General features: G+C 52.4%; 1 protein-coding gene across 1 annotated transcript; it reads left to right on the top strand.

Annotated features, from left to right (window-relative positions):
• Window positions 4,623-6,013, top strand: RNF186 (ring finger protein 186). Its single transcript, XM_018067032.1, has one exon. It carries the CDS (start codon window positions 4,973-4,975, stop codon window positions 5,651-5,653), a length of 681 nt encoding a protein of 226 aa, XP_017922521.1. The 5' UTR covers window positions 4,623-4,972; the 3' UTR covers window positions 5,654-6,013.

The following is an 8,362-nucleotide window of genomic DNA, read 5'->3' as shown; positions in this document are numbered from 1 at the left end:
CTTTCCATGCTGTTCTTTTCCTCTCTTTCTTTGCATTGATCACTGAGGGAGGCTTTCTTATCTCTCCTTGCTGTTCTTTGGAACTAGGCTTTCAGATGGATAGATCTTTCCTTTTCTCCTTGGCCTTTCGCTACTCTTTTTTCTCAACTATTTGTAAGGCCTCCTCAGACAGCCGTTTTCCCTTTTTGCGTTTCTTTTTCCAGGGGATGGAATCAGCCATATACATGCGTATGTCCCCTTTTCTGGATTTCATTCCCATTTAAGTCACCATAGAGCACTAAGTGGGGCTCTCTGTGCTATCCAGCATGGTCTCATTAGTTACCTGGTTACATATTGGTGGTGTTTAGTCGCTAAGTCGTAGCCTACTCTTTGCAACTCCATGGACTATATCCCGCCGGGCTCCTCTGTCCGTGGGATTTCCCAGGCAAGAATACTGAGTGAGTTGCCATTTCCTTCTCCAGAGGATCTTCCCAACCCCGGGATCAAGCCCATGTCTCCTGCATTAGCAGGCAGACTCCTTATTGCTGCGCCACCGGGGAAGCCCATTTTGCACATAGTAGGGTGTATATGTCAATGCCAACCCCCCACTTGGTATCCCCTCTTCAGGCGAGGCCGCAGGTCCTGCCCTCTTTCACTTCTCTTTAAGAAACACTGGCTGAGCAGACCTTCAGAATGCCTTATCTCTGCACCCCCATGTGAGATCAGTTACACTGAGGGCAGCTCCATAGCAAGGTGTGTGGATTACGCAGTCGGCCCTGAGCAGGGTTTCATGGAGGCGGGGCCGTAAGTAATCTCCCCCAGGTTCCTACAGTGTTACCGTCTCCATTTTATCAAAATGAGAAACTGGGCTTCAGTGAAGTGGAGAAGACTTATCAGAAGTCGTGCAGCTAGTGAATGACAGGAGCCGGATGCCTAACTATAAAACCAGAGTAAACGGTTAAGCCAAGGCACTTTTATGAACTTTCACTTTCTACTTTATATATTTCCATAATACTTGAGTTGTTATACTCAATATATGTTTTCTTCACAGTGGTTGCCCAACAACATCAAAGGTTATTCTTTAGACACTAACCTCAAATTACTTCCCTTGGTCTGATTTCAACCTCACCCAGCTACCTTCCTGATTATTATTTGGCTTCCCAGAATTCTTGCTTGGAGAATTCCATGGACAGAGGAGCATGGCAGGCCACAGTCCATGGGGTCGCAAAGAGTCGGACACAGTGAGCTACTATCACTCACTCAGAGCTGGCTAGGGGCTTTTCAGGTGGCGCTCGTGGTACAGAATCTCTCTGCCTGCCAATGCAAGAGGCGTAAGAGAAGCAGGTTAGATCCCCGGGTCGGGAAGATCCCCTGGAGGAGGGCATGGCAGCCCACTCCAGTATTTTTGCCTGGAGATCCCATGGACACGGGAGCCTGGTGGCTACAGTCCATAGGGCCACACAGAGTTGGACATGACTGAAGCGACTTAGCCCATGCACAGGGCTGGCTAGCAGAGAGGGGGCGTCACCGGCCAAGCTGACTGAACTGTGCTGTCCACCTGATTTTCTATTTCTTATTATAAATGAATGCAGCTCAACAGATTTCTTTCTTCTCCTATCTCAACCCTCCCTAGGGTCCAGCAAACAGAAAGGAGCTTTGTATAATGCAGGTCAAAGCAGTGAAGAGACACAAGGTCTTTTTGGCACAGTAACCCACAGGCCTTGGTTCTCTTGGCCATGTACACTTTGATTGTCCGTGTCAGAAAGCAATTAAAGGCTTATTTTCTTCATCTATTGCTATGTTACTCAAATGACTTAGCCTTACAAGGGAGAAAAAAATCCAACTCAAGCTGACTTAAGAATAAAAATCCAGGTGGATTTTATCAGTTATTATAATAACTTAAAAAAAAAAAAAAATCCAAAGCGGTCTGGCTTCAGGTATGGCTAGATCTAGGCATTCAGTGTCGTCAGACCTTTTTCTGATTCTTTTCTCATCTTTCTTTTGTGCCACATGGTATGGTCCTGGCAACTAAGGGTTCTATCCTCTAGCTTGGAAAGAGAAACTTGTCAGTCATCCCAACAGAAGTCCCAGAACTGAATCTCGTTGCTTTGGCTTAGTTCCCATTCTGAAGTCTGAACCACTGCTTTTAGCCAGGAGGGTGCCTGTGCTGATTGGCCTGCCCTGAATGACATCGCCTCCCCACTCCTGCAGAGGGGCAAATCACACAGAATCAGAGTGGAGAGCAGCAGTTACCCCCCAAAAAAGGCCACCCAGAAGGAGAAGTGGATGTCGGGCCTGGGGAGGGGACATGCTGGATCTGAGCCACCCTTCAGCTTGATCTGGGGGAGAGGAGAGTAGAGAGAAGTGACTGTCACATCGAGCGTGAAGGAGAAGAGGTGTGATGCCAGGGGGTAGAGAGTGGAGAGTGGATTTCAGAGACAGAGGCCCCGGGGGAGCCTGAGGCAGGAGAGCAGGGCCTGCCCCTTGGGGTGGGGACAGTGCTGAGTCAGAGGAGCTGGACCCTGTGGACCTCAGCAGGTGGCAGGAGCAGCGGGCCAGGTTCGTGCTTCCGGATTCAGCATGGCTTCGGGGAGATTACTTTGAGGAAGTGGATCATGTCACTCCGCTCTCTGCTACTCAGGGCAAGGCAACAGAATCACATTTTTTTCCCTAGCTTTTAACTTTTTTGTTGTAGTTGGTTTATGATGTCTTGTTAGTTTCTGATGTATAGCAAAGTGATAGTTATACATATATATAATTTTTTTCTTTTTCATATTCTTTCCCATATGGGAATCACAGCAGGGGGTGGGGGAGAGGTTGAGAGTTTTTGTTGTTTGCTTTTGAACTGTGGTGCTGGAGAAGACTTTTTCGAGTCCCTTGGACAGCAAGGAGATCAAACCAGTCAATCCTAAAAGCCATCAACCCTGAATAGTCTTTAGAAGGACTGATGCTAAAGCTGAAGCCCCAATACTTTGGCCACCTGATGCAAAGAGATGACTCATTGGAAAAGACCCTGATGTTGGGAAAGATTGAAGGCAAAAGGAGAAGAGGGAGGCAGAGAATGAGATGGTTAGATAGTATCACTGACTCAGTGGACATGAGTTTGAGCAAACTCTGGGAGACAGTTAAGGACAAGAGAGCCTGGCATGCTGCAGTCCATTGGGTCACAAAGAGTCAGACACAACTTAGTAACTGAACAACAACAACAACTTGCTTGTTTTTACCGCACCAAGCAGCATGTGGGATCTTCGCTCCCCAACCAGGGATCCAACCAGCAGCCCCTGCATTGGGAGGATGGAGTCTTAACCACTGGACCACCTGGGAAGTCCCAGGAATCACGATTTCTTAGCCGCCACGCAGTGTGTATCTGCCAGTCCCACATGCGTCCTGTTAACTGGAGTCAGCTGCCTGAAGGCCAATCGCCTCCACACCGGCAGACGAGACTGAGTTCCTGGACCCAAGAAGGTGGGAACCCGACCTTGCATGCTGGTAGCTCCCCGGGGTCCTGGCCCCACGGAAGGCCCCTTGGCGGGCGGCCAGCAGGCTTGCCCTGACCACACCCCGCCTTTGCTTCCAGGCCTCCGCAGCGCCGTCCTTCCAGGGCTGTGCCGAGATGCGGGGCGATCACAGGTGAGGACTCTGTCACGAGGCTCAGCTCCAAGGAGGCCCAAATAAACAGCAGCTGTTCGTGTTACTCCTGGGTCTGCAGTGTGTCTGGCACACAACAAACACACCTATTGTTAGGTCTGTGACGTGCACAGCTCAGGAATCAGGAACGGTTAACACAACTACTGCGGCTGTAAAGGAACAGATGGCCGTGACAGGTGATAAATACCAATGAGCTGTTGGGGTTTTACTGGGTTTGGCTGGGCTTTCTCCCCCTGACACTCAGAATACTTTCCCCATCACTTCTCTCTTCTTCACAAGGTGGCCTGCTTGCAAATGGGCTCAAAGCGCAAACTTTTTCCCATTGATCCTGACATCCAAAACCTTTCATGGAGATCCACTCATGGCAATGTTTTTCAGATCGGGGTCCCCGCGATCTGCCTGGGTTAGAATCATGATGACGTTTATAAATGGGGCAAATTCTGAGATTTCCATCTGGACCTTGCTGAATCTCTGGGTCTAGGGCCCTGGAAACTTGTGTTTTGAAAGGTTCCTGGGAGGACCTCCCTGGTGGTCTAAGAACCTGCCTTCCACTGCAGCAGACTCAGGTTCAATACCCAGTTGGCGAAGTAAAATCCTACATGCTGTGGGGCAACTAAACCCAAGCACTGCAACTAGAGAGAAAACCCACACACCGCAGCTAAGACCTGACGCCGTTTAGTCACTAACTTGTGTGTCCGACTCTTTTGTGACCCTGTGGACTGTAGCCCACCAGACTCCTCTGTCCATGGGATTCTCTAGGCAAGAATACTGGAGTGGGTTGCCATTTCCTCTCCAGGGGATCTTCCTGACCCAGGGATCAAACCCACGTCTCCTGCATGACAGGGAGATTCTTTACTGCTGAGCCACCAGGGAAGTCCAAGACCTGACTTAGCTCTAAATAAATGTTTTTTTAAAAAAAGAGATTCCTGGGATGGGGTGGTGGTGGTGGTGATTCTAATATATCCTGAAGCTCACAAGCAGTAGTCCTGCGGGCAATCATGACGCACAGGCCCCAACAGGAAAATCCTGATTCCCGCACTGGCCCTCCCTGTCCCCATGGCCCTTCTATCAGGCAATTCAAAGTCTCCAGGTGGAGAGTTACTGATTAACCCTAGGTTTCAAGGAAAGAAATAATAATAACTGAAGGGACAACGTGAGCCAAGAAACAAGCTGAGCAGCCCTGGGAGAGTGGTGGCAGACGGCTCAAGACTGGAAGGAGGAGAAGGAGACTAGAGCCAGCCAGCCTGCGGCCAGACAGCCTTTGGGTCCCAGCAAAACCCACCGATTTCTGCCTGTCGATGCCCAGGCCGTGAGCTGCCACGTCCTGGGGGCTCCGGTGCCCAGAATGGCCTGCCCCGAGATCCCGCAGCAGCCCCAGCCGGTCTGCCAAAAAGCCACCCACTCCGACCCGGCAGGCTGCGCTGGAGGTCCTGGCGGCCCCACGGAGGGCGACCTGGAGTGCCTGGTGTGCCGGGAGCCCTACAGCGGCATCCGGCCGCCCAAGTTGCTGGGCTGCCAGCACGCCTTCTGCGCCGTCTGCCTGAAGCTGCTGCTGTGCGTGCAGGGCGACGCCTGGTCCATCCCCTGCCCTCTGTGCCGCAAGGTCACGACCGTCCCCGGGGGCCTCGTCTGCACCCTGCGCGACCAGGAGAATGTGCTGGCGCGGCTAGCCCGGCCGGGCCTGGAGGTGCCGCGCCGTCCTCAGGGGTTGGCGAACCCTGTCGCCCTGCCGGCAGGGCAGCCCAGCGCGGCCGGAGAGGAGGAGCAGGACGCGGTGAGCGCCAACCGCGCGGCGGCCCGGCGCCTGGCCGCGCACCTGCTCCTCCTGGTCCTGCTCATCGTCCTCATCCTGCCCTTCATCTACCCCGGCGTCATCCGGTGGGTGCTCAGCTTCCTCGTCACCCTGGCTCTGCTGCTGGCTCTGCTTTTCTGCTCTCACCCCGGCCAGCAGGGCAGCTGCGGGCCCAACCCCAGGACTCTCTTCTGCAGAGAGCAGAAACCCAGCGAGATCGCCTCCATCGCCTGAGCGAGCTCTGACTGGGCGGAGTCGGGGGTCCCTTCCGCCTCTGCCGCCCGCTTACCGTCGCAGTGAACCGAGGAAGCGGTTACGCAGCGGACCGGCTCCCTTGGGAGAGCAAATGCCCGCTGGACTTGCCAGCCGAAGCCAGAACCGCTGTCTTGGGCCAAGAACTGTGCTTTTGGACAAGAGACTTAACGCCTGCCGCGGGTACAGCATAATAAACTCTTTGGAGCTGGGGGAGGAACTACTTGAACGCGACAAAGGAAGGGGGGTCTCCCGTTCCTTTTAGTCCAATGCCCCTGACTTTTCTTTCTGTACCTGGATGAGAATATTGCAAATATTAATGGTATTGGAGAACAAATAGAACTGGAACTCTTTTTTTTTTTTTTTTTTTTTTTGCAATTTCTCTGAGTTTTTCTTTCTTTCTTTCTGTTTGATTTTGTGTGTTTGGGTAGTTTGTTTCTGTTTCTGCCTGTGACATATCTTCCCTCCTGGGAAGTCAGAGCCCACAGGAAGTCCTCCTGTGCTCTCCCTGATGCTGTCTGATGCCCATCTCACCTCTCCAAAGGTCCTGGTGGCTCAGGTCTCCCACTGACCTGCTCCCAGGGATGGAGAGGGACAAGTTGTGCAGAGAAGTGATACTCCTGCTGCGGCCGGGGGATGCCCGCATTTGGCTGGCTGAGTTGGGGAGGAGTAGGGAGGACCCTGGTGGGTTTGGGAATTGCTCCCAGCAGCTCCACCAGGATTTCTCAGCTCCATGTCATCAGGCCCTAACACAACAGAGAATCTCAGGGTTACAAGGACTCCCCTCCAGCGGTGGGTCCAGCTGCCCATCTGAGGCACTCAGTCCCACACTCTTGAACCAAATCTTCACAGTCGTTGTTTCCTCTCTTATTGCATCCCGATGCCCAGTTGAGATTTTGTCATAAAAGATAAGAGGCCCCATAAATGCAACGGTCCTCTCCAATAACCCCATCTTTCCCACCTCGCCCTGGGAGTCACAGTCATCTGAAAGGCTCTCGTGTCTTCTCTTGACCATTTCTGCTCCATAACAGACAGGAGACTTCTGCTGGAGGGAGGGACCTTCCGTGGCTTCTGGAATCGGGCACCAGCCAGGGGGACCTATCAGGGTGCAGGGGGGTGAAAGATGGGAGATGTCGCATGATATCCTTCCAAAGACCCCGTAGTTGAGAGGCAGACTTGAAACCTCAGAAGGGCTCCTTGAGTCCAATCCGTCATCCTTCCCGGGCCCCCTTTCCTGACAATGGTTGCATGTGTGTCCTTGATCTGGGCCTTCTGGCTCTCTGAGCTTCATTTCCCCCAAAATGAGCTAGTAGGACTGGATTGTTCCTAAGTTTCCTGAAACCCAGAAGCTGAGGGCACTGCTGGGCTCCCGGACAATGAACAAGGGTCACAGCCCCTCTGGAGTCATATACAGAAAAGTCAGGGTATAAGTCTGTATGCAATTAGCTCTTGCAATCTGCAAACAAAATCTTCCTTTTTTCTTGTAAGGTGCTTTCAGGGCAACTCTGTGATGCCCTTGCTATTGGCTTTGTTCACTCCAGGTACTGGGAGAGGGCATGAGTGAGGGTGTGTGGGTGTCCCCATCCCTTTAAGCCAAGGCCAAGTGGGCCTGGAGAACACCTTGTTTCCCCAGGATGAATAAATGACAAGAATTGTTCTGCATTTCCAGAACTGGCCTGGGGCATGTGCAGTTTGGGAGGGTAGCCAGTAGGTTAGGGAAAGAACCTTCTTTCCTCATTCACCTCTACTCCCATTCCACCTTGATCTTGGACCCTCCACCAAGGTTTCCATCGCTAATAACAACACCATTTCTACCAAAGCAATGGTGGGCTCATGCTTACTGAGTGCTTACCATGTGCCAGGTACTACATTAGCTACGCTGTGTCCATTATCTAGTTGAATCTTCATGACAACTTTATGAAGAAGAGATCACCATGCCGGAGAGAAGACTGAGGATCAGAGAGATCAGTTCATCTGCCTAAGGTTGCTCAGCCAGCCACTGCCAGAGCTCCCTAGGAAATTAACCCAGGCTTCCTTCTGCTCCAGTATCCTGCCTCCTTTGCATACAGTTCCAAAGCAACCAGGAAGCTGGTCACTGCTAGTGGGCTTGCGGGACAGAATAGGAAACTAACCTCTGGAGTCTTCAGAGAGGCCAGAGAATTCTAGCATCTATTATCTATGCTAAAGAGAAAGAACAGAAAATGATAAAACGGGCTGGCCTTCCCTACTCTTGCCACCCAGTGCCAGCCTCCCCTGAAGGGAGCCGTGCTGGCACACAGACCCCACCAGTGTGTCCTCTGTCCTGACGTTTCTGCCCCTTTGTCCTGAAGCCCCCCTGGTCCTTGAGTACCTTTCTGCTCCTGGCAGTGTGAGGAGAGATAGCACAAGAAGCTAATGTCAGCTCAGCCTGCCCTGGAGAGAAAGAGAGGAGACAGGCGGTGGGTGCTGCGAAAAGATGTGGGTGGGAGAAGCCAGAGAGACGGGCCAGCCCCCAAAGCCAGGCTCAGACCCAGGGTGTGGCCAGCCAGACTCACAGAACTTTTCTGAGCTGTGCTTTGCTATAAAGTAGGGAAGGGTGCCACCCACCTGCCAGGGGCTCCTTGGGCACTTAAAGTGCTGCTGGATGGACTTCCGCGGTGGCCTGGCGGTCTGCATTCCCAATGCCAGGGGCCTGGGTTCACTCCCTGGTCA

This window comes from Capra hircus, chromosome 2 (assembly GCF_001704415.2).
Source record: "Capra hircus breed San Clemente chromosome 2, ASM170441v1, whole genome shotgun sequence".
NCBI lineage: Eukaryota > Metazoa > Chordata > Mammalia > Artiodactyla > Bovidae > Capra > Capra hircus.
Note: the sequence above shows the minus strand (reverse complement) of the source record. Positions and strands in the feature narration are given on the sequence as shown.